Source organism: Diceros bicornis, chromosome 13 (assembly GCF_020826845.1).
Source record: "Diceros bicornis minor isolate mBicDic1 chromosome 13, mDicBic1.mat.cur, whole genome shotgun sequence".
Lineage (NCBI taxonomy): Eukaryota > Metazoa > Chordata > Mammalia > Perissodactyla > Rhinocerotidae > Diceros > Diceros bicornis.
Window position 1 is genome coordinate 24,266,894 of NC_080752.1, and position 24,672 is coordinate 24,291,565.

Sequence of the window (24,672 nt, forward strand, 5' to 3'; positions counted from 1 at the left end):
AAATCTACTTGTGTTTTAATATATAAGGACCTAGTTAAATTGAATTTAAAAGACCAATGTAAAAGCCAAAGAAAGGACAACGTATGTGATTTTCAAATATGTTGGACCTCAGGCAAGTTGGTAATATTTTGTCTGGTCCATGTCTCAAAACAATTAGAAATTGCATATGAAAGATCCCAAGGTCATTACCCAAAGAGAAATCAACAAGATGAGAATAATTTCTCAATATTTGAGGTGGGTAAAATAGCTCCACTTCTTATCAAAATATGTCAAAAGTTCAAATATATAATGGGCTTGTTTTGTAATTTCCTACCTAGCTGTAAAAATAATCTGAAAGCATTTTGGGGTGGTGAGTTTATTTTTCTATAAAATTTTCTTGGAAGGGATTGTATCATGAATTTCCTTCAGCCAGCAAGAAAAGAAGACCTTCTTCCCACCTCCACCGCCACCCCACTAAAGACTTGTATAATTAGGGTTTTGTTTCTGCTTCATTAAAGATGTTCTGAGATAGGCATCTGAGGGCTGGGAGACCAATCAGCAGGGAGATAGGCCTCTGTCTCTCTTCTTGGTCTTTCTTGGCCAAATGGTTTCATTCTCAAGGTTACCTTGTGGTCTGGCACTTTGGACATTGCATTAAAGATGGGGAAATAGAAGGTAAAAAGACCATAGTTCGAACCTAAGCAGCCTCTCTCCACCTAAAGCACTCTCGGAAACCCAGCAACTCCTTTTGCACGGCTGGGAACTGTCTTCTTAGCTGGATTCATTCCTGCCAGGTGTAAACCAAGGTTCTGTTTAAAGAGAGAAAGGGGTATTGAATAAGTAGCTGCCCAGTGGTGATCTATCTCATTTCTAGATTTTGAGTGCAGGATGCATTCATGGGTCAAGTTGAGTAAAAATAAACGTGAAGACCAAATGTCTCAGGCCAGAGTATGGGGGCAGAGAATTTGTCTCCTTTTCACCTCACTGTCCCCAGCACCTAAAACAAGCCCGGCATTTTTACTGGCCTTAAGTATTTACTGAATTCAAGTTTGAAAATAAGCTGGAACGTTCTCAGCTTTTTACTGCATTTTTCATCAGAAAGGTCTTATGACTTAGAAATGATACTTCATTCATTCAACCAAAAACTTTTCAAGTGCATGCTGGGTGCAGGCATGTTTTTGGTGCTCTGAGGCTGGGGGTCAGGTCTGGAGAGCTCCCTGCACATAATGTTGCTGACAGAGGATAGCTGTTGTGGGTTAAATTGTGTCTCCCCAAAATTCACACGTCTAAGTCCTAACCCCTAGTCCCTGTGACTGTGAACTTAGCAGGAAATAGGGTAGTTGCTGACGTCATTGGTTGAGTTAAGATAAAGTCATACTGGAGTAGCGTGGGCGCCCAATCCCATATGACTGGTGTCCTTACAAAGAGGGAAATGTGGACACAGACATGCACACGGGGAGAAGGCCGTGTGAAGATGAAGCAGAGATAGGGATGATGCGTCCACAAGCCAAGGAAAGCCGAAGATGCTGGCAAACCACCAGGAGCTGGGAGAGGCCTGGGACGGAGTCTCCCTCACAGCCCTAGAAGGAGCCAGCCCTGCCCATACCTCGATCTGGACTTCTGGCCTCCAGAACTGAGCGAGAATAATCTCTGTTGTGTTAGCCCAGTCTGTGGTGGTGTGTTATAGCAGTTACAGGAAACCAGGATGGTAACATTCACCCTCGGGGACGCTGGCTGCATCCCAGAGCTCTTACAGCTTCCTAACAGTCACGCCCCATCACGAGGAGCACAGGCCCCAGGGATCTGGCCTTTGCTGCTGTTGGAACAAGCCAGGCTCACCTCCACCCCCAGATGATGAACTTGCTCCCTCTGCTGGGAGTGCTCCTCTCCCCACTCCACTTTCTGTCTCCAAGAGTTTGATGACTCTAGGGACCTTGTACAACTGGAATCACCCAGTATTTGTCCTTTTGTGACTGGCTTACTTTACTCAGCATAATGTCCTCAAGGTTCATCCATGTTGTAGCATGTATCAGAACTTCCTTCCTTTTTAAGGCTGAGTAATATTCCATTGTCTGGATGGACCACATTTTGTTTACCCACTCATCCACTGATGGACACTTGAGTTACTTCTACCTTTTAGCGATTGTGAATAATGCTGTTATGAACATGGGCATGCAAATGTCTTCTATTCCTTTTTAATCCCCTCCCAAAGCAATTTAATTATATTTGGAAATCTACATTATCAAAGATCAAATCCTTTTGTTTACCTTTTCATATGCTCTCTGGATCAGAGGCTCTGTGAGAGAAGAGACCCAGCGGATCTGATTTTTCATTATATCCAAGCTGGGAGCACTGGGCCGGGAACGCGGGAGAGAGACGCACACGTGTGTCAGGAAAGGAAGGATGAAAGGAAGCCTGTTGAGGGCTCGCATGGGTTAGGAAAAATATAGTGTGTTAAGCACTCCACCGGTCTTGCATATTTTATTGGTCAATTTTTGGTATGAATCTGTAAAAATGAAATTGTTTATTACTTCATCACGTGAAAATGTCTCCATGGACTCTCACTAAATTTGAAGGTTGTGTCTAGGATAAATCGACTTAAAATATAGGCCACGCAGCATGGATGAGTTACATTTCTGGAGGCACCTGGAGAGACAGGCAGCCCTTATCATGAGACGCTGAACAGTACAAGAGACGTGGACTGCCCCCGTGGTAAAAATTAGGCTTCATGCAAATGTGTAGCCCATGGGGCCACCCCAAGAGGACTCGAGAAGACAGGTTACGCCACCTCCGTGTAGATGCTGGGGCAGAGAGAAAGCCACAAGACACACAGCAAAGAGCAAGAATTCAGCGGAGGTGGGAAAGGAGAAGCTGCCCTAAGAACAGGAGCCACCCAGACCTGATGAAGCAGAATCGGCATTTTCACAAGCTCCCTGGCAACTCCCATGCACGTTAAAGTAGGAGAAGCTGCCCTCCGTGCCATCCTAAGCTCCAGGCACACTGGGCTGCGAGAGCAGGGGAGGGGCCGTTATCTCCTGCCGGTTTCACCACTTCTGCCTGAAAAGCTCTCGGCCCACCGTCCACCCAGCCAAGCCCGCCAATCCTTCAGGACTCCCCGCTGGTGTGCCTCCCACAGGAGGCTTTTCAAGGTCCTCCTCATCCCAGCCCCAGGACTGTGGGAGGCACCTCTTAGCGGTGAGCGGGGCCCCGCAGGCTCACACCCATCCCAGCACTTTTCCCGCCCTCTAGGTCCGTGGACCGGCTCTGGGTCCTGCTGCTGGTTGCTGGTGCTCATTCGTGTGGTTCACCAAGACTGCTGATTTTCAGTCGGGGCACATGGTAAGTGTGGTGGTTTCCTGGGGCTGCAGTAATAAAGGACCGTAGACTGGGGGTTAAACAACAGAAATTTATTCTCTCCCCAGTTCTGGAGGCCAGAAGTCCAAGATCAAGGTGTTGGCAAGGCCGTCTCCCTCTGAAACCTGTAGGGAAGGATCCGTCCCTGCCTCTCCCTCGCTTCTGCCAGCAATCTTGGGCGTTCCTTGGCTTGTAGACGCATTACTCCAATCCTTCGTCTTCACACAGCCTCTCCTTCTGTGTGTGTCTGTGTCTGTGCCTAAATTCCCCCTTTTTATAAGGACACCAGCCATATGGGGTTAAGGTCCAACCTAATGACCTCATTTTAACATGATTACCTCTCTAAAGACCCTATTTCCAAGTAAGGTCACATTCTGGGGTACTAGGGGGTTAGGACTTCAACATATCTTTTTGCAGAACAGGATTCAACCCATAACAATGGGTCTGCACTTCCCCGCCCCCTTTGCAATGCAGCATGACCAGGAGATTTGCTCTGGCCTATAAAATGTGAGCCAAAGAGAGGAGTGTTACCCCCAGGCCAGAGCACTGCCAACGTGAGACCCTCAGAGCTCCTGCTTCCTGCCTCCGCGATCCAGGTGCAGGTAACAGAGGTGGAGCCTCCGTCAGCCCGGGGTCCCTGATCAACCACAACTGACAGAGACTGTCCTTGACTAAACCATAGTCAGGCTCCTCTGAGCCCTCTTTCAAATGAGCCTCCACCTTGGCCTTCCACGTCCATCCTTGTGGAACCTAGTTTTAGCGAGAACCCTGCTAAGTCATTTTAGTGAGAATCTCCCCCAACCCTTGATATCTGATCAAATTCCTCTTCCCCCACCCCTGAGATCTCAGTCCTTGTATCTAAGTGTTCAGCCTGCCTTCAGCAGAAATCCTGTTAGGCCAGCTGAGCAGGAATCCTCCTACTCTTGATGCCCCGTCTTAGTGATTTCCATCCACCGACCCCCTCACTCTGCTCGTTGGCTATGAATCCCCAGCTGTCTTTGCTGCATTTGGAGTTGAGCTCAAAGCTCTCTTTCCTATGGCTATAGTCTTGAATAAAGTCTTCCTTACCATTTAACAAGTGTCAGAATAATTTTTCTTCAACATGAGAATCAGAATGACTGCAGAGTTCTCATCAGAAATCAGCGAGGCCAGAATCCAGTGGGACATCTTTACAGTGCTGAAACACAAACAAAGTTGTTAACCAAGAACTCTGTATTCACAAAAATATCCTTCAAGAATGAAGGGGAAATAAACATATGTCTAGGTGAAGGAAAACCAAGAGAATGTGTTGCTACCAGACCCACACTACAAGAAATGCTCAATGAAGTTTTTCAGGCTGAAGGGAAATATATGTGTAAACACAGAAGACTATTTCTCCTCTTAATTTCTTTGAAATACTGTTAAAAGTAAAATTTATTACGTTGTCTTATAGGATTTTTAATGTAGGTAATGCAATACTCATGACAACTACACCATAAAATATGGTGGGAGGGGGGTTAAGGACCCACTTGGTCACAAGATTTCTACATTTTACATAAAGTGGTGTGATTTTAACTCTACTAGACTGTGAAAAGTTGAGGATGTATATTGTGAAACCTAGAGCAACCTCTAAGATATAATGCAAAGAGGTATATCTAAAAGTCCAATGGATGGATTAAAATGGAATTCTATAAAATAGACAACAAATCCAAAAAAAATAAGGAAAGGGATGCAGAGAACAAGAAAGATGTGGGCAAAGAGAAAACAAATGATAAAACGGTAGACCTAATCTAACCACATCCATAATTACATTAAATATTAATGGACTGAACAATCCAATTAAAAGAGATGATCAGAGAGAATCATAAGACAAGACCCAATCATATACAGTCTATCAGAGATGTGCTTTAAATATAAAGACACAGGTTGAAAATGAATGAATAGAAAAAATATGCCATAAAACGGTAAGCATGAGAAGGTAGAAGTGACTACATTAATATCAGATAAAATAGACTTCAAGACCAAAAATATTATAAAAGACAGAGACCTTTCATAAAGAGAAAAGACTTGACTCTTGAGGAAGACATGACAATCTTAAATGCATATGTGCCTAATAACACAGCTCCAAAATACATAAAGCAAAATTAAAGGGGAAAACGGACAATTTCACAACCATAGTTGGAAGATTTTAATATCCTTCTTTCAGCAAATGATGGGCAAAAAAATCAGCAAAGACATAGAGGATCTGAATGACACTTATGATCACCTTTACCTAGTTGCCATTTGTAAAACACTGCACCCAACATAGACAAACAGAGCTGGATGGATTGGAGGCTGCCTCTAACCCAGGGGTGGATTGCTCAACACAGACTTGGGGCACTAGTACAGCAGAGATACCAAAGCAGATGAAAAATAAATGAGGGAAGAATTTAATAGATCTCAAAGAAAGCATTAATATAGCCATCACGGGAATGATCAATACTGGATTTTCTTACACTTATTTTATGATCCAGGATTACCCTTGTGCTGTCTTTATCTTTAATGACATGGGGTAGGCACCAAAATCTTTGCAGTGTTCCCTCTTTCGCTCTCGTTCACACATTTGTTCGTACAGGTCCCTCCAGCACAGCACACAGGCCCCTGCTGGCTCTCATAGCCTCTGATTCCAGGAGGGACCCTTTCCTTTTAGACTCAAGTTCACAGTCAGGAGTGGAAACCAAGATGGCAGGTTCAACCTTCCATGAATGCAGAACTGATAACTTCACGACTGGAAATGTCCCTCAAGTGGACTGGAGAAAAAGCAGTGGCATGTGACACTGAAATAGGCTTAAGACCTCAATTCAAAACAATACTCCAGGGCCGGCCCCGTGGCTTAGCGGTTAAGTGCGCGCGCTCCGCTACTGGTGGCCCGGGTTCGGATCCCGGGCGCACACCGACGCACCGCTTCTCTGGCCATGCTGAGGCCGCGTCCCACATACAGCAACTAGAAGGATGTGCAGCTATGATGTACAACTATCTCCTGGGGCTTTGGGAGAAAAATAAATAAATAAAAATTAAAAAAAAAAAACAACAACACTCCAATTTCCTTTGAAACTCAGAGCTGGTCCAGACCAGCTACTGGTTGGAGGAGAAAACAGTAAGCAGGATGGGGCTGCCGTGCCGAGCTGTGGGAGACCCACGCGTGATCCAGAGGGGCTGAGCTGGGGAGGCACCTTGATCCCCTCGAAAGAAATTGAGGCAACTTAAAAACCCGGCTCTACACGCTGCCTTCAGGGTCTGGCATTTCCATCCCCCTGAAGGACGAGCTGAAAGGATGTGGGCTCAAACTACAGTTTTGTTTTTTTTAAATTGACACAAAAACCACCAAGTTAAAGAGTATAATCCAGTGGTATTTAGTACACTCACAAAACTGTGCAACCATCACCACCATCTAGTTCCAGAATATTTTCATCCCCCCAAAAGGAAACCCCATAGCCATTAAGCAGTCACTCCCCACTCCTCCCTCCCTCCTGCTCCTGGCAACCACCAATTTGTGTCTGTCTCTGTGGATTTGCCTATTCTGGACATTTCATGTAAATAGAATCACACACTATGCGGCCTTCTGTGTCTGGCTTCTTTCATTGAACATAATGTTTTCAAAGTCAAACTGAAGTTTGAGAAACATGAAGTGGCCAAAAAGAACCTGTCACCAGCCACGGACTCTGACCTGTTTCCCTCGTCTTGCTGAAGAGCGCGGGTGTTCCATTCTCTAACGTCCTTCAGGCTGTTGGTTTCAGCTGCGTTCCAGTGAGAAGATCTAAACACCAACCGCCCTGAGCCAGTCCTACCCCCAACCGCTAGAGTGACGCCTGCGCAGACGGCAGAGACGTGGACAAAAGTAACCTTTGCCTCGTTGTAATACTAAAATCACCGCCCCAGGAGGAGCTTGAGCCCTTTTAGCACAACACGTGACGTACGTGAAAGCAGGATTTCAGACACGCCTGCGCCAGCTTATACCCCCCTCTCCGTGTGATGACAAAACTTCCCTTTTGAATGTTCATTCCCCATCCCTAATAAAGGCACCAATTTCCCTTTGCTGGGGGAGCCACAGCTTTGTGAAGTTATTCCCTGTGGTCTCCTTTATTTGCAAATAAAAATTTTTACTTTGCGTGACAACTACTTCTGGCAAAGGCTTTATTTCAACTCAGCAAGAAGCGGGCCACTTTGGACAGGGAACAAAACCTTTCCAGGCAGCAGCCTGGACCTGGAGACATGCCAACACGACTTCTTAATGTCCTTTGCAAGTCCGAGGCCCGTGTGTCTAAGAATCTGGGACGCTGAGGTTCTCTTTCTCCAGAAAGAGGTCTCTCCGTTCTCTGCCCCCAATCCTATTTTTAAAAAAGAATTACATTTTCAGGTGTTAAGAAACACTTCTGAATTGCGGATTTTAACTGACGACGTTAAATTTTCACATCAGAGACACCGATGCAGTGTCAGATTTTAAATAAGGTGAAATACTGATGATGGGAGGGAAAAAAACAGGAGAATGGGCTGCTAATGCCTCGGCCACTTCTCCCAGGCTTGTAACATCCTGAGATGTAGCGGAAACAGCTTCTGGGTCCCCTTCCCAGCAGAGAATTAAGGCTAATGATGTGCCCCGTTGCCATGGAGACATCTGTGATGCCGTACACTGCTCCCAGGACCCGACAGGACTTGGAACTTTGGAAGCTGGTCTTCTCCCAGCTTGTGTCAGGCGGCGGGTCCACGCTGGGGGCCGTGTTCCCCTCGACACCCTGCTCCAGACCGAGATGCCCGCAGGAGCGGTCTGTCTAAGTCATCACTCAGGAGGCAAACCTTGGTCCTTTTGTCCCACCCTCCTGATGTTGCCTACCAGAACCAGCACGCCGAAGAAGCACAGTCTGGTGCCCAACTTGATGGAGAAGAGCTTGGTGGTCCTCCGGAGCGTGGCCTGCCGGGACTGCCAGGCCCCAGAATGGAAACTTCGCCAGAAACAGCGCTCCCTCAGCAAGTCGGCTCAGGCCATCAGCAGCTACTACAGGAAGATGGTACGGGGTCTCGGGGGGCGGCCGGCCACGCACAGCTCAGCTGGAGACAACCTGCTTCTCCTGCGTGACGAGAGGCCTCATGGGGCGGTCAGCCCACAGAGCGTTCCAAGCACGTCTTGTGATGGATTAGGATAGGGAGATTCTGGGAGGGCGAAGAATGCAGCGGACCCGGAGCCCGGGAGAGAAGATGCACCGTCGCCCTGAGCTTTCCTTAGGGGGCGTTTAAAGGAGCGAAGCAGGGAGAAGAAATTCAAGGAAGGGTGAGCGCAGGTGGAAGGGTGCTTGCACCTCCCGTGTGCTGAGGGAGACTAGAGAGCCAGCCCCCGCTCCCAGGGGCCTCCTGAGCTCACGCTGTCGAGTTAGCCGACGGCAGCTTCTAAAGCAGGGCCCGTACCGCTTGCAGTCTGCTGGCAGAGGGGACAGACGGCTGCAGTGGACGCACTTGGCCAGGCCCTCACGGTCCGCTGGCAGAAGCGCCGCTTCCCGGGTCTCTTCCCTCAGTGACTGTCACCTTTCCCACTCCGCCAGAGCCAAGCCAAGCAAGACACTGGCCCCGAGGACGCCAGCTTCATGTCCGAAGTGGAGGAACTGCGAAAGGCGTTTCTCAGGCGTCCTGGCTGCCCCCAGTTTAGCACCAGGGCCACGTCCGTGTCTCATTTTGGTGAGAGCCACCAACGAGGGGCCTGGCATGAACATCACCTCCCTACCCATAGGAGTCGGGCCACCGTCCAGCACACGGCAGCCTGCGGGAGGTGGCCAGGTTGGACGTGCACTGTGGCTGCAGCTGCCGCTTCTGAAATCCCCTCTGTGCAGAAGCTTGAGCCAGAACAAGCAGCTGAGACCACAGTGGGAAGGACGGAGGGACGGAGGGACCCTCCTCCCTGTCACTATTTCTATTATCTGTCTTTCAGCCTTCTTGCTTTCCTATTGTCTCATTCAGTAGGGTTGTGGGGCAGGGGAGAGGGAGAAGTTGAAGATTCTGGAAGCTTCAGGAAGGAGGTCCATAAGGCCAAAGACAGCCCGTTAGGAGCCCATCCCTGTAAGGATCCTTAGCAATGGCTTTGTCTACCCCCACATTGTTCTGATACAGAATGTGAGGCTCAGAGAGGGCAGCTAAGGTGCTCAGGGGTCATCAGGGGAGCATTGGTCGGGCCAGATGTCATCCCAGACCTCCAGGCTCCAGGACCTGGGCTGGTCCCATCTCTCCACATACAGGGACGATATTATCCTTAGGGAAGGTCAAATAGAAGCTTAGTGCTTGTGGCCAGCAACTGGGGCCCTGTTCATGGATTCAGCCAGCAGTTGGGCAAAAGTGGGGACCCCACCCACATACCTAGGCTCTAAGCTCCCCCTTTCTCAGTGCCAGGGCCTTGGAGAGAGGCCAGTGCTCCAGGACCATGAGTTGCTGTGGGCATGTGCCTGGGAAGGGCTGAGGGACCACACGGCATCCTGGGTGCAGGGTCTGTGCCTACATACTGCCCACAGCGCACCCTCCATTGGTACAACTCGCGACAGCTTAGAGGAAATGGGGTCTGCCCCATGGGGTGAAGGGCTTTCTCAAGACTTTGAGGAAGAGCCGTTTTTACAGAAGGGAACTTGGGGTCCATCCTTCCAGGGGAGGGGATGCATCAATTTGCAGAGACTAAGTTGCGCCTGGTCAGTTTTGAGTGGACGCACCAAGGCGGGTAGGAGGATGAAACCATGTTCTGCTTCAGTTCCAGGGTTCAATCCCGTGCATCCACTGAGAGAAGAAATCACCTTCAACCCTACCCAATGTTTAAAAAGAAATGAAAGAATAGTCCCTTCCCTGGACGTCCTGGGAAGGTGGGACCCTAGCGGTCATCAGCTGGCATTTTTAACATCTGGCAGGTTCAGCCACGACAGTCGCTTTGCCTGAGGAGTTGTGTGTCGGCTCTGAGACCTGGAAGATGAATGAGGACTCGTTCTCCAGCCAGTGGGGGTCAGACACGAAGGCGGACGGTGAGAGCAGGGCCCGCTGGGCACTGGGCCGAGCATGCCCGTGGGGTCCTCTGGGGTCCTCTCCTCAGCACCCAGCCTAGAGGGCCTCTGCCTGCACCTGCGGGGGCCTCTGCTACCTGCTCGTGCCCCACGGAACTCGCTCTCAGGACGGCCTGCCTGGCCCTACAACCCTTACACAGGGGCCTCTGGGACGCATCACTCCTTGAGAGGAGAGACCCATATGCACTGTTCCTGCAGACAAATGTACTTACCTTCATTTATCCAAAGATGAACTCCACACCCAGATATCTCCTTTGCCTGAATGCGAGGAAACCCCTTGCAGTGTCCAGGGCCACCTGTGCAGGGGCAGCAGCAGGATGACCCTCTTGTCCCACTGCCAGGCTCTGGGAATCCCCAAGGGTGCTGATGCTTCCCTCCGTCTCTTCAACATACACGCCGGGCTGGGGCGGGGGCGTGGACGGTGGTGGTAAGAACCAGGAGACGGAGAGGGGCCCAGCTGGGCAGTGAAGGGTTTCTGAGGGGAATCTTGAAAGCGGGACGTTATCCTGGAAGACGCCAGGGCGACTCAGCACGGGAAGAGTCTAATTGACCCCCGCTTCTCAGCAGGGCGCCTCCTCCCCGTTAGTAAGAGTGCCTGCGAGTTCAATTACTTTCGGAAGAAGAGCGAATCCCAGACGTTGAGCCCGGTCACCAGCAGCCCAGTCCTAGCACAGAGCCACCCGAGAAACCGGATACCCTGGTACATCTCGGTCATCCATGAGAAGGTACGGCCAAGCAAGAAGCCCTGGACGCAGATACTGGCCCCATTGCCCCAGCTCTGCGTCCTGCTGGAGAGGATGGCCCCGCCCACCCCAAGGGCTCTTGTTCCCATATCTGGTTACCTGTGCAAACAGGTCCCCAGACGTGGCCTACACTGACCTCCAGACCCCTCCTTTGGCTCCTATGAATCAGATGTCTGACAAGTCTTCTGTCTCCTGTCTATCCTCTTGCCAGAGGGTTAAGCCGGCCTGGATCTCGCCGTATGCAGCTTGACACATGTGTCATGACCTTCAACCATCTGTACACCTTTGACCTAGTAATTCAACATGGGAGAATGTCTTCTTAAAATAGTAATAATCAGGGGCCGGCCCGGTGACGCAAGCGGTTGGGTGCGCGTGCTCCGCTGCAGCGGCCCGGGGTTCGCTGGTTCGGATCCCGGGAGCGCACCGACGCACTGCTTGGTGGGCCATGCTGTGGCGGCGTCCCATATAAAGTGGAGGAAGATAGGCACAGATGTTAGCCCAGGGCCGTCTTCCTCAGTAAAAAAAGAGGAGGATTGGCGGATGTTAGCTCAGGGCTGATCTCCTCAAAAAAAAAAAAAAAATAGTAATAATCAGCTTGATACGCAAAGATCCACCTGCGGGTCTGTTCCTTGGGGTGTTATCGTTTTCATCTATGTTTATGAGAGACTGGCCTGTAATTTACCTGGCTTGTTATTCCCTTGTCTGCTTTTGGTGTCAGAGTTATTCTGGTCTCATAACACAAAAAGATTAGGAAGCATTTCCTCTTTTTCTTTTTCTATTCTCTGGAAGAGTTTGCATAAGATTGAGGTTGCCTCTTTGTTAAGTTCTAAAAATTCATCATTGGAGCCATTTGTGCCTGGAGATCTCTTACAGGGTTGGTTTTTAAAAGAACAAATTCAATTTCTTTTAGGATTTTCAGATTTCCTTTTTCTTCTTGGTTCAGTTTTGTTAAGCTATGTTCCCCTAGGAATGTGTCCTCCATTTCATGCAAATTTTCAGATTTATTAGCCTACCCCTGTGCGTAATAGTCTCTTATTATACTTCAGTGTCTGCAGGAGAGTCTGCAGGAGAGAGCCTCTGTCATTCCTGACGTTGCCAACCTGTGCCTTCTCTCTCTCTCTCTCCATCAGTCTCGCTAGAGGTTTATCAGTGTTAATAGTCTTTTCTTAGAATCAGCTTTTGGGTTTTTTTTTTTTTTGAGGAAGATTGGCCCTGCACTAACATCTGTTGCCAATCTTCCTCTTTTTCTTTTTCTCCCCAAAGCCTCAGTACATAGCTGTATATCATAGTTGTAGAGGTGTAGCTCGTCTATGTGGGACGCCGCCTCAGCATGGCTTGATGAGTGGTGAGTAGGTCTGCCTCCAGGATCCGAACCGGCGAACCCCGGGCCACCAAAGCAGAATGCGCAAACTCAACCGCTATGCCACCGGGCTGGCCCAAGGTTTTTTTTTTAAGCTGGTGAAGCTTTAAGGACAATTATGGAAATGAGTAACACAAAATATTGAGTAGCCAAAATATTGTGTACCCAACTGGTGGGTACACAATGGGGACTTACAAAGCCCTGCTGGAGTGGGTACATGAGTATTCAGTTTACTTTATTCCTGAAACTTTACCTCTATATTTTGTGATAGATTTCACAACTGAAAAAGTGTTGATACCCTTTGACCAAGCAATTCCACTTTTGGGAAATAGCCTGAGGATATAATATAGAGTCACACGGATAGATGTAAAAGGATGTTCTTTGAGGTGCTGTTATTAATCCAAACAGCAGGGAGGGGATTTATTAGCTCGTGTATGTGAACCAGCCAGGGAAAGGGCTGAAGGCTTGGCTGCCTCCAGGAGCTTAAACAGTATCCTTAGGGTTCTCTTTCTCTCGTCTCTGCCTTCGTCTGAGCTGTCATAGGTAGGGCTTCTTCTCTGGAGGCAAGAGGGCCACCTGCAGCAACAAGTTCGAGCTGTGCAAACTCAGCAGCCCCATCAGAAATGAGCATCTCCTTCCCAGCAATCTCTGTCTGGTTTGGGACTTGTGCACGTGCCTAAGTCACTATGGCCAGGGTGAAGACGTGATTTCTGCATGAAGACTTTTCCCTTTAACTTAATAGTACAAATAATTCCCATATACCCTTCAGATTCCCCAAACGTTAAAATGTTGCCATATTTGCTCCATCCTTCTCCCGGTCCCTCTCTCTCCCTTCTCGTATCATTCATTCTTGCACTTGTCTTTATTACTCCCTTCCTTCTACGTTCTTTAAGTTTAATTTGCAGTTCTTTTTCTGCTTTTTTTTTTCCTAGGAAGATCAGCCCTGAGCTAACATCCATGCTAATCCTCCTGTTTTTGCTGAGGAAGACCTGCTCTGAGCTAACATCTATTGCCAATCCTCTTCCTTTTTTTGTTCCCCCCCCACCCCCAAAGCCCCAGTAGATAATTGTACGTCATAGTTGCACATCCTTCTAGTTGCTGTATGTGGGACGCAGCCTCAGCATGGCCGGAGAAGCGGTGCGTCGGTGCGCGCCCGGGATCCGAACCCAGGCCACCAGTAGCGGAGCGCGCGCACTTAACCCCTAAGCCACCGGGCCGGCCCTGAATTCTTGAGAGAGATACCTGGATCATTGATTTCCCATTTTTTCCCCTAATAGATGCATTTTAAAGCTGTATATTTGCCCTTAATCACAGCTTTAGCTGCATCCCACAAGTCTTGATATGTCCAAATGTTCATCATCATTCAGTTTAAAATATTTTCTAACTTCCTTTGTGATTTCTTTTTTGACTCATGAGCTACATAGGAGCCTATCATGTGTTTCCAAACATTTGGAAGACTTTGTAGTTAGCTTTCCTTCCAGAACTCTGTCTGGGATCATTCCCTCCTGAGTGAAGAATTTCCTTTAGTATTTCTCTGAGTTCAGATCTGCTGGTGACAAATTCTCTCAGTTTCTGTTTGTCTGAAAACATCTTTATTGTGCCTCCAATTTTGAAGAATTGAGGATGTTGAGATTTGGGGAATGGAAGGTTGAGGGGCAGAGGGCCCTAGGGGTGGCTCTGGGAGGGAGGGTGTTGCTGATTAGGTGTGGGGCTGCATAAAGACTGGTGTCCCCAGTCACACCCTGGGGGCTGACCAGGAACTCTAGGCCTGAAGGGGAGACTGCCACGAACCTCACCTCACCGGCAAGGGTTCAGACCTGCCCTTAGGCAGAGTGTGGCTGCAGTGATGAGGCACACGTCTTGGGCTCCAGATTCCTGGGTCCCAGGACAGCAGGTCTGCTCTTCCCGGGCCAGGAGCTGCTGTTCTGTGGGTGGGCTGGAGAGAGGGGGGAAGGGTCTGTGTGGCTCTGTGGCACATGGGGGCTGCCTCGTTGTTCTGCCCAGGATCACTGCCTGTTCACGCTGGGGGAGGAAGTCCAGCGCCTCTCCGAGCTGCAGGTGCAGGTTCAGCAGAAAGACGAAGAGATCTTGGCCCTCCAGGAGGAGAGGGAGGCCCTGAAGAAGCAGCTGAGATACCTTCTCAACAGCAAAGGCCAAGAGACACCAGGGTACCAGGGCACGCAGGTGAGCAGAGCGCCTGAGCCACAGGCTCTGCTTCCAAAGCGTCCAAACCGCCTGCTGACCCTCAGGCCACCAGGCAAGTCCTCTGTCACCCTGGAGGGTGACAGGTCCTCACAGGAGCTCTGACTTGGTCTCAGGGTTCTGAGCAACAGCCCAGAATCCAGAGGAGAGAAGATAGACGTACAATACGAGAAAAGAGCCGTGAGCAGGAGAGCTAGACCCCAGCGCTTTGCTGCCCACTTGCTTTCTCCCTGGGGCAGGCCATGGTGCTCTCTGGACTCAGTTTCCCTACCTGTAGGATGAGGGACCCGCTCCTCTGAAATCCTGGAGGATGGAAGGTTCCCCTGCAGGTGGAGCTCCCTGACCTGGCCTGGCAACGGGCCCCATGGGTGGTGGTAGCTTGGATTAGCCTGCCCCTTCCTGGCTGTGGGACACTCAGTGTCCTTGCCTGCAAAATGGGGATGGGGAGCTGCCTGTCCCCCGGGTCTGGGCAGAGGCCTGCATGAGGCAGGTCCCGGCAGGGCCCAGGGGTGGCTCTGTGTGGCCCTGGGAAGGAGTCACTAGTCTTTCTCAGACCTGATTGCTTTCACATCTGAGGATACAGCCTGTGTTTATGCCAGGGGCGCACATGAGGTGGGCAGGGGGTGCTTCAGACTATCACAGAATCCCCTAGACGCCTCCAGAGAAAGCTGCCCAGACACCGACAGTGGAGGACCAGTGGGCAGGGCGCAGCAGGAGTCTGGAGAGGCCTGGAAGCATCGCCCTGCATTTCCTGTTCCCTGGTCTCCCAAGGGCTGTGAGATAGTTGTGAGTGGGCAGAGTGCCAGCAGCGACGTGCAGTGTGGGCATGTCTGAGGCGGGCCCCCCTCGACTCTTCAAATGAGCGTGCTCATTCCTGCAAGGCCGCTCGCTGGGGCTGTGCCGGGGGAGCCAGAATTCACACCGCCCCCCAGGGCTGCCATCTTCGGGTCACTGCCCCCTCCGCCCACTGACACGGCCCCCTTGGCAGGAGGACGGCGGGTGCCCCCCCACCCTGTGGAGAGGCTGCTGTCCCCCTTCCAGGAGGACAGGTCTCGGTGGCACATCACCTGGGGGAGCGGAGGGAGCAGTGTGAAACCCTGAGGCTCACGTGGGCGTCTCACAGGAGCGGCACTCAGAGTCCACGCCAAAGGCTCTGGGGAGGCTCAGCATCCTGAGAAGCTTCTTGAGAGACGAGGAGGAGCAGCACCGCTGGCGGCAGGTGCGGGCTGGCCGGGACGCTGGGCAAGCAGGTGGGCCCCGGGCCTCATCTCCAGGGATGCCCGGGCAACGCCCAGGTGTCCCACTTGCAGCCCTAAGCTGGTGGCCCTCCCGCCAGGCGTAGGCCCTCAGCCGCCCTCTACGGGAACGGGCAAGGGGTGGCAGGGCAGCTCCCAGTAAAGCAACTCCAGCCCCTGCGCCCCAGAGCCAGTCAGTTGCAGTCTCCCGAGACCACGAGGCTTGCAGGTCGGGGTTGTGGCGCAGCCCCCCCACTGCCCAGCACCCCTTTTCTCTCTCAGATGCACGAGGAGTATGCCATGAGCGACAGAGGCAAGGACACGGAAGCAGGCGGTGTTGAAGAGGAAGAGAGCCTGGAAGGGGAGGACGAGAGGGCGGCGGACAAGGGAGCAAAAGACCAAGTGGGCAGGATGGGGTCTGTGCACCAGGAGCGAGGTGAGGAGGAGGAGGAGGAGGAGGCAGTGAAACTGGAAGAGGAAAGGGAGGTGCAGGAGGAGGAGGACGCCGACACTGACCCCAGCAGGAGGAGGACTTACTCCCTGGACGAGGCGTTTGAGCAGGAGCTGATGGCCCAGCTGGAGGAGTACGAGCAGGTGATCCAGGAGTTCCAGTTCGAGCTGGAGATCACCAGGACCAGATACTCCCTCGCAATAGGTAGGATGCTGGAGGATGCCGAGGCAGGACCACTGGGCCCGGGCTCAGCAGTTGGGATGCCCAGGCACTGCCGGCTTTGTCCAGTGGGTGGGACGGCCAACGGTCCACCCCGTCCCACTTAGCTGGGAGCCACCTGACAGAGGGCGGCCTGAGGGAACTGAAGGCATGTTCCCAGTGCTGGACGCCCAGGCAGGGGTCAGCAGCCCTCAGCCTGGGGTCACAGGGCCCCTTGGAGCTGACCCCGTGACCCCAGCCCTCTCTCTTCCCGGTCTCCATCATCCCCTCTCCTCTCCCGCTGCTCACTCAGGGGCCATCACGTCTTTACAACGACAAGTGGATTTCCAAGAATCCCAGCTGCAAAAGGTCAACACAGAAAATGAGACGCTGCAGAAGGAGCTGCGAGAGCGGAAGCGTCAGTTACAGGCCATGTCCGACAAGGTGCAGTGTCCTCCATCACGCCGCGGGCACTGCGGCCCTTCACTCGCCCGCCCTCCCTGCAGCTCGGGGGTGGGGCTAGGGGGTGGGCGCCATCTGTCCCATCCCCCACTGGAGACGCTGAACTCAGGGAGCTGAGCGACTTGCCCAGGGTCATGCTACTGATAGCAGCAGAGCTGGGGTTCACACCACGCCCCGCCTCGGCCCTGCACTGCCCTCAGGCCCAAAGGGTTCTCCCTGTCTCCTGGGCCACGTGGCTCCTGGCTGCTTCTCAAGCATCTCCTGGCCCCTGAGTTCCAGGGGTGAGAGCCCCACCATGCTTAGAGAGGTTGCCACTCTGCTGAGCCCACTCCTTGTTAAGCAATTTTAGTTTTTATTTCATGTCTTTATTTATTTATTTTGCTGGGACAGATTCGCCCTGAGCTAACATCTGTTGCCAATCTTCCTCTCTTTTTTTTTTCTCCCCAAAGCTCCCTCACATAGTTGTATATTCTGGTTGTAAGTACTGTTCTTCCATGTGAGCTGCTGCCACAGCTTGGCTACTGACAGATAAGTGGCGTGGTTCCTCGCCCAGGAACTGAATCCGGGCCGCCGAAGCAGAACATGCTGAACTTTAACCACTAGGCCATCAGGGCTGGCTCTTCAGTTTTTATTTTTATTGAAGTTATTCATGCACATAACTTAAAGAACCAAATAGTTCCACAAGGCTTGTTATGCAAAACAGGGGTGTCCCCCTTTCTCCTTCTCATTTGCCCCTCCCCCAAGGCAACCACTTTCAACTCTTCTAGCTGATTCTTTAGGAATTGCTCTCCATGTCTCTAGATAGCATGTGTATTCTAGATTTTTCTCCGTCTTAGCATTATCTAATGCTTCCTTCTTTCCTCCCCTGACTCCCCCCCCACAGGGAAATCCACCCCCCCAATACCATCCTGTCACGGCGTCAGTGAGCTGACGTTGCATTTACAGCCTTAAGACGGTTATCGGCAGCACACACATGAACTGAACCACATGCTATACAACACAGTATTAAGATTTATAAGCCACATTTTAAAACTGCTGCACCCCATGTCTTTGTCATTCTTGATCTGCTCCCTATTTTCTTTGGAGCACATCCCTCCAGTAGTTTCTGAGAAAAGGTGTGTGGGGGTAAATTTGGGAGGACACCGCAGGTCTGCAGATGTCCATACTCTACACATGAATAGAACTTGGCTGGATATAGAATTCCAGTCTGGAAAGCATTTTCCCTCAGCACTGTGAAGGCATCGCTCCATCATCCTCTAGCTCCCACGGTTGCTGGCGGGAAGCCCACAGTCACCCTGATTCTTCTGACACAGTTGTTGGTGGTGGTCGGTTCCTCTCTGGAAGGTTGCCAGATCCTATCTTTGTCCCAGGTGTTCTGAAATGCCACAAAGTTGCACCTTATTGAGGGTCTCTTTTCATTGTCCACGCTCGTAGCGGCCAACTGGAGACCTGTGTCCTTCAGTTCTGGAATTTTTCTTTGTTTATATTGTTTTTCATTTCCTCCTCTCTCTTCTTAGGAGATTTCCTTAACTTTACCAACAGCCCTCCTCCTGAGTTTTAATTTTGTTACAATATTTACAATTCCCAAGACATCTCTTTTGGTCTCTGAATGTTCCTTTTTCTCTCCTTTTGAAGCGTGTTCTTTTTTTGTTTCTCAGTTGTGGTATCTTCCCTTACCTCGATGAGAGCATTAATGGAAGTTGTTCTCCTTTTAACTTCTTGCACCACTTCTATCTCCTACAAGATCCTTTGGTAAGAGTGTTTTTGGTCCGTGTCACTGATGCGAAAACTTTCCTCCAGCATGGGAGCTGACTGGCACCTCCGAGCACACGGGTGACAATTTTGTGCTTCACGGGAGAGGCGTGCGCTTGGGTGTTTCAACGGAGAGTTCAGTGCTTGTCTTTTTAGGTCCTTCCTCTTGGTTTGGTCAGATTCCCCTGGAATCTGGGAAACTAGAAGAATTTCTTGCCTGGAATGTAAGGGCCCAGGTGCTGGGGTTCCAGGAGCCAAGTGGGGAAGAAGGCTAGAGTCTCCACATTCAGCACCCACACCCCACATCGGGCGTCTGGGGTCACCCGCTCAGCTGAGCCTGGCACCTCCCAGGCTGTACCCCCAACATCCAGTCTCCCGCTGGGAGACATCTGCAGACCTGCGGTGTTCTCCCAAATTTACCCCCACACACCTTTTCTCAGGGGCCGGCGCCCGCTGCTCAGGGTCAGACGAGTCTGCGGCTCTTAGTTTCTGAAACAATGTCCCACGATCCTCCTCATTTGAGCGCCACGTCCAGAAGAGCCGGCACCACCAACCTCTGAGACTTTTAGGAACTCCGAAGTGTGAATCGGGCTTGTCTTCATCTTTCCCTGTTGCCGGCTTAGGATTCAGCTTTCTTGGATCTGCTTCCCAACTTCCCAAGTGTCTCTGGCATTCCTGCTTCTCCTCGTCTCCCCTCCTCAACAGAAGTCCCCCTGCTTTCATCTCACGGAGGTTCAGTGGGGAAGAAAGATGCGAGTGTTCAATCTGCCGTCTCGCCCTGGAGCCCCCTGAGCCAACCCCTCCTCTGCCTTCCAGTTCTCCAACCTCCGAGAAGACAAGAAGCACAAAGAGATGATGGGGCTCATTGAGAAGGACAACTATCTCCTCCGACAGGTGACTGCCGGGGGGGTGGTGTTAAAAGGTCAGCAGGTCATGGTTCTTGCTGTAAGTCCTGACACGGCGAGGGGGAAAGATGAAGCTAGAAAATCCCTTCACAGCTGAGTGGGGGCCCACTCATAGGCAGCATCCCATTCACCAAATCTCAGGAGCACACACGGACACAGAGGCTCCTCGCCACTGCTGGGTCCGGATTTGACTTGAGGACGCTGTGAGAGTTGGCGTCTTTTGAGGAAGAAGGGATGGGAACAGGTGTAACCAGTTTGGGCCAGGTGGGCCTACTCCTCTGTCCTCCCTGGCTGTCCCCCTGCCCCCCAGCAAGTGTCCGAGCTGGAGAGCGAACTCACCAAGCGGGAGCACACCATCTCGGAGGCTGACGCCAAGGTCAGCCAGCTGCAGGCCCAGGTGGCCCAGAACCAGAACCATCTGCAGAGGTGGAAGCAGCTGCAGGGGGAAATGCAGGACAAGAACGAGATGATCCAGCAGGCGGAGGAGCAGGCCCGCGTGGCCCTGGAGATGGCCCAGTCCAGGGTAGGCCCAGATCCCTCCTCCTGAGAGTGCCGGCCCCGCAGCGGGCAGAGCAGAGCATCAGGCCCGTGCCGGCCGCCGACTGAGGCAGGCTGTGCCCTGAGTGGGCAGGGGCTCTGGCTCACTCGCCCTTGTATCCCAGCCCAAGGCATGGAGTCGACGTTCCAGAAATGTTGGCAGAGGAGGGGCAAGGGTGCCATGGGGCACTGACACTTCAGTCAGCCGTCGAGGCAGGAGGGGGCCGGGGGGCGGAGGTGGACTTGATGGCCACGTTTATGGAGGAGAGCGCATTGGGCTGGGCTGTGAAGGGGCACAAGGATTTGGACAGCCAGCCAGGAAGAAGGGCTCCCGGTGGGAGGGACATAGTAATAATGACGTCATCTCTGTAATTTACTGAGTGCTTGCTAGGGGGCAGGCAGTGTCTAAACATTTTATTCAAGTCATGTGACCCTGTTAACAAAGCCATGGGATAGACATCATCAGTATCCTCACCTTACAGAGGAGGAAACTGCAGCAGGAGAGGGTAAATATCCCCCTGAAATCTCAGAGCTGCGTTGAGGTGGCATTTGAGGAGCAGGGCCCCTCGGAGCCCCCCATGAGATGTGAGCAAAGGCACAGAGGCAGCCGGGTGCACCCTGCTTAGGAGGAACCCAGGCCGAAAAGGGCAATCAGCGAGGGGCCGACTTGACTTAGAGTCAAAACCAGCTGAGGTAAAGGTCCTTGAAACCACATTTTCCCCACTGTCCAGGAGTGCCAGCTCTCAGCCAGCTTCGTTCTCCTTCCTGTTTCGGGCCGCCTCCTGCCGGCTGGCTGGGACAGCATTACTGAGGCCCCCTCCCCTGTTATCTTTTATATGACCGTGTTTCTCATGCAGCAGCAGCCCCAGCTAGAGCGTCAGATGGCCTATGGTGTATAGGTTTCATTTCCTGTGCCAATTCACGTCGGTTTGGTAGAGCCTGGAATGCCGTGTTATGAAAGATTCTGAGGCTAATTCTGGGGTCAGCAGGAAGTAGTGTCGTGGCTGATGAGTGATGCCTGAGACAGGCCTGCACGTGGGGCACTGTGGCTGGACACCCCAGGTGACCGCCACCCCTTAGCCAGCAGAAGCCACCTCCAGTACACAGAGCGAGTCCCCCATTCCCTCAGTAACCCCCACACCTTGCACGGTGCCTGGCACGGAGCTGGCATCAATACATATTGGGGAGAAGGAAAGGAAGCCCCTCCCCACATTTGAGGTCCAAGGCGTTGTAACATCCCCACTCTCGCTTGAATCCTGTCCCAGAGGCAAAGCGGACACACTTGCAACCCTTGTAGGCAATGCCAAGTCTCCTGAGTCTGGCTCTCACTCGACGTCTCTGCTTCACCAGGGCTTCTGGACACTGAGGCACTGACTTGTCACCATAAGTTGGGGGACCTTGTCTGAGGGCTTCTGGGGTACAGATGGGAGGGGTTTATTCTGAAGTTCCTGGGGGGCATGATTAGCTCACCTCTGGGGAGGTGGGCTGGGGCCCTGCAAACGCACAAGGATGCTGATGGCAGCACAAGACTAGACAGCCTCAGTGGTCCATCCTGGTTAGCGCCTGGTTACTGCCTAGTTAATGCCTCGTTACTAGCTAGTTAGCGCCTGGTTAAATGCGGGTGTCACAGCATGGAGTGTCTCATGGTCAGTAAGAGGAGGAGGAAGGGTGGGTACCGACAGGGAGGGACTGACTGTCAAGTGTTTCGTTGAACCAAAAATCGAGGGGCTGACCAAGGACGCAGGACACCCCGCTAGTCATGCAGAGTCTCCTGGGTGTCAGGAGGAGATTGTGCTCAAAGCTCCTGGAGGTCGTTGGGAGCTTTTGTATTGTTTTTTTTTTTTTTTAACTATGTGCAGGCTTTACTTTTTCTTTTCTTTTTTTTTTTTGAGGAAGATTGGCCCTGAGCTAACATCTGCTGCCAATCTTCCTCCTTTTTTCCTTTTTTTCTCCCCAAAGCCCCAGTAGGTAGTTGTATGTCATAGCTGTACATCCTTCTAGTTGCTCTATGTGGGACGCTGCCTCAGCGTGACTTGATGAGCCATGAGTAGGCCTGCGCCTGGGATCCGAACCGGTGAACCCGGGGCCGCCGAAGCGGAGCCCATGAACTCAACCACTACGCCACCGGGCCGGCCCCAGGTTTTACTTTTTCACTTAAAAAAAGTTAGTATGGTAGAAAGTCTTTGGTTTAGGCCACGTGGGTCTGGGTTTTGATCTGACACCTTCTAGCTCTCAGGCTGCCCACGCTGACTTCTCCCACCCTCAGTTTCCAGTTCCTAAAGCCATGAAAAGTGAGCATACATCTACCGCCTGTAAAACTGACACCAGGCGGTGGGCGTGGCTTACGCCTGCCTTCCTCTGGTGAAGGCCAGCCTGGTTATCCTCCCTTTGCTAACAGCTTGAAAGACTAAGAAACAAGATCATCCAGGCCACCTTTAGCACCTCAGGGATCAAGTCTGTGGCCACTGAGATCTCTGACAGTGACATCCTGGAAGCCTTGCAGGTACATCCAGTGCTCGGCTGCCTCCTCGTCCCTGGGGCCACGTCTCCAGGCCAGAGCTCGCAGATCTGCAGCAGGGCCAAGGGGAGAGGGATTGGATGCTGAGGACCCCGTTCTCATCCTGGCTGTGTCACTTGTTCACTGTGACCCTGGGATCGTCCTTTCTCTCTGCTCAGGCAGAGGGGACCAGATCTCCCGAAGGGGTGGCGATGTCGGGGAGCTGGCGAGGCTAAGGTGCTCTCAGCATTCAGTGACCAGCAGCAGCAGTGGGCCCTCTGGGGTGCAGTGGGGAGAGGGCCAGGCTGCGGGGGTCCTGGAGAGTCTCCTGCAGCGGGAACCCTCCCCAGGCTCTGCCCAATCCAGCCTTCTCGGCGATGCTTCTTAGCATCTCAGCATGGCCTCAGCTGGAATTGTCATCTGCTGAGCCAGGATCCTGGCAAGGACCCCCCTCCCTGGCCTCGGTCCATGCCAGCTCCTCGCCGACCCCAAGCAGAGGTCTCAGAGAGGCAGGGTGGGGTAGGAGAAATAGTGCAGGCTTTGGGGCCGGCAGGGGTGAGTCCTCCCCGACCAATCCCCGCCGCTGGCAGAGAAGCTGTGGGCAGGTCACTAGACTTTGCTGAACCTTAGAGCTTCCCTTTGTGCACGGGAGAGAGCAGGCATGGCGGGGCCCAGAGCTCTGGGAGAAGAGCTCCCGACTGACGCGAGCTCTGCTCTGCGGGGACCACGTCTGTTTCTCACTAGGGGCTGCTTCTGTCTCCAAGCCCCAAGCCTCCCCCATGGCACAGCCCTTTGACCCCAGCAGGTGCCCATGACCTTCCAGCACCCACGTTTCCCCGGGCCTGGTTCCTTTCCTCTGTGAAGTGGGGTGGGCCCCTGGTCAAGGGTGCTCCAGTAGGGCAGCAGTCCTCAGGGCAGAGGGGGACCCCTGCATGGGGACCTGGGGAGAGGTCTCTGCTGCCTAGCTAACGTTGTTTGGGGGAGGGGAGGGAGAGAGAGGATGAGAGGGAGGGAGAGAGACAGAGAGGAAGGAATAGAGAGAGGGAGGGAAGGAGAGAGGGAGGGAGAAAGACCGGTACAGAGGGAGGGGGATGGGAAGAAAACAGGGAGGCATGGAGGGAGGGACGGAAAGAGTCATCAGCACCACCCAGCAACCAAGAAAGATCCTCGTTCCTTTGCTAATGTCTGACACAGAACAGCAACGGGCCAGAGAGGAGGAGGTAGGGCAGACTGGGACAACCTCCCTGTGTGCAGGACAGAAGGGACTTGAGGGACAGACCTGAAGGCCTCTGAGGTCTCCGAGTCTGGGCTCCTTGCAATTCTCAGAGGACCAAAGAAGTGCATTTAGCACCAGCTTCAGGGGTTGAGCTGACCGGAGCCCATGGTGGGCATCTCTTCCCAACTTGGAGTTCTGTGGCTTCACCTCCATGGCTGGATCAGCCATAGCGGGAGTGTTTTCAGCACAGAAATTGGCAAATGCTACAAACCAGAGCTTTTTCTTTTTTCCCCTGGAGAGCGGCTGTAAATACCAGCAGCACACCACGGCTGCAGCGAGCACTTCAGGGGGAGGACAGGACCCCCCACTTCAGGGTGGGGTCCTGAGCAGCCAGCATGGACTGGGCAGCCTGGGCTGCATTTCTCTTCCAGAAGATCATCTCGGAGAGAACCGACTACTACAATCAACTGAAACTGAAGGGGGTCAAAGTGCCCCCCCCGCAACAGCTGGAGGTCTCATCCTTGGCAGGCAAATCCAAGAAGCTGCCCTCCAAGTAGGCCCAGCTGGGACCCAGGCCTGGCCAGCTGCCAGAGGCCAGGACCTGCTTGGGGAGCCGCCCTGCGCGCCCGCTGGGACCACGCCTTTGCGCTCTGATGTGGAAGTAAACTTGTTGCTGGTCACAGTCTCACATTTTCCTTCCCCAGGACTCAGAGGCTTGGGCTGTATCAACACCTCAAA

The 24,672-nt window shown here is 52.3% G+C and overlaps 1 protein-coding gene and 1 long non-coding RNA gene across 2 annotated transcripts; one reads left to right on the top strand and one right to left on the bottom strand.

Moving 5' to 3' along the window:
• Positions 1–242: 242 nt before the first annotated feature.
• Positions 243–7,120, bottom strand: LOC131412430 (uncharacterized). Its single transcript, XR_009221769.1, has 3 exons — positions 7,019–7,120; positions 4,402–4,510; positions 243–788 (listed from the first exon to the last, which is right to left on the bottom strand). It is a non-coding gene; the product is annotated as an uncharacterized LOC131412430 (long non-coding RNA).
• Positions 7,121–7,888: 768 nt separating this feature from the next.
• CCDC27 (coiled-coil domain containing 27) lies at positions 7,889–24,519 on the top strand. Its single transcript, XM_058552729.1, is given in 14 exon segments — positions 7,889–8,046; positions 8,048–8,080; positions 8,082–8,357; positions 8,886–9,018; positions 10,227–10,337; positions 10,944–11,101; positions 14,484–14,663; positions 15,805–15,902; positions 16,180–16,571; positions 16,879–17,009; positions 19,596–19,673; positions 19,995–20,207; positions 22,620–22,724; positions 24,366–24,519. Coding segments are annotated over 14 exon segments (2,142 nt in total). The 5' UTR covers positions 7,889–7,938; the 3' UTR covers positions 24,492–24,519.
• The last annotated feature ends 153 nt before the right edge of the window (positions 24,520–24,672 follow it).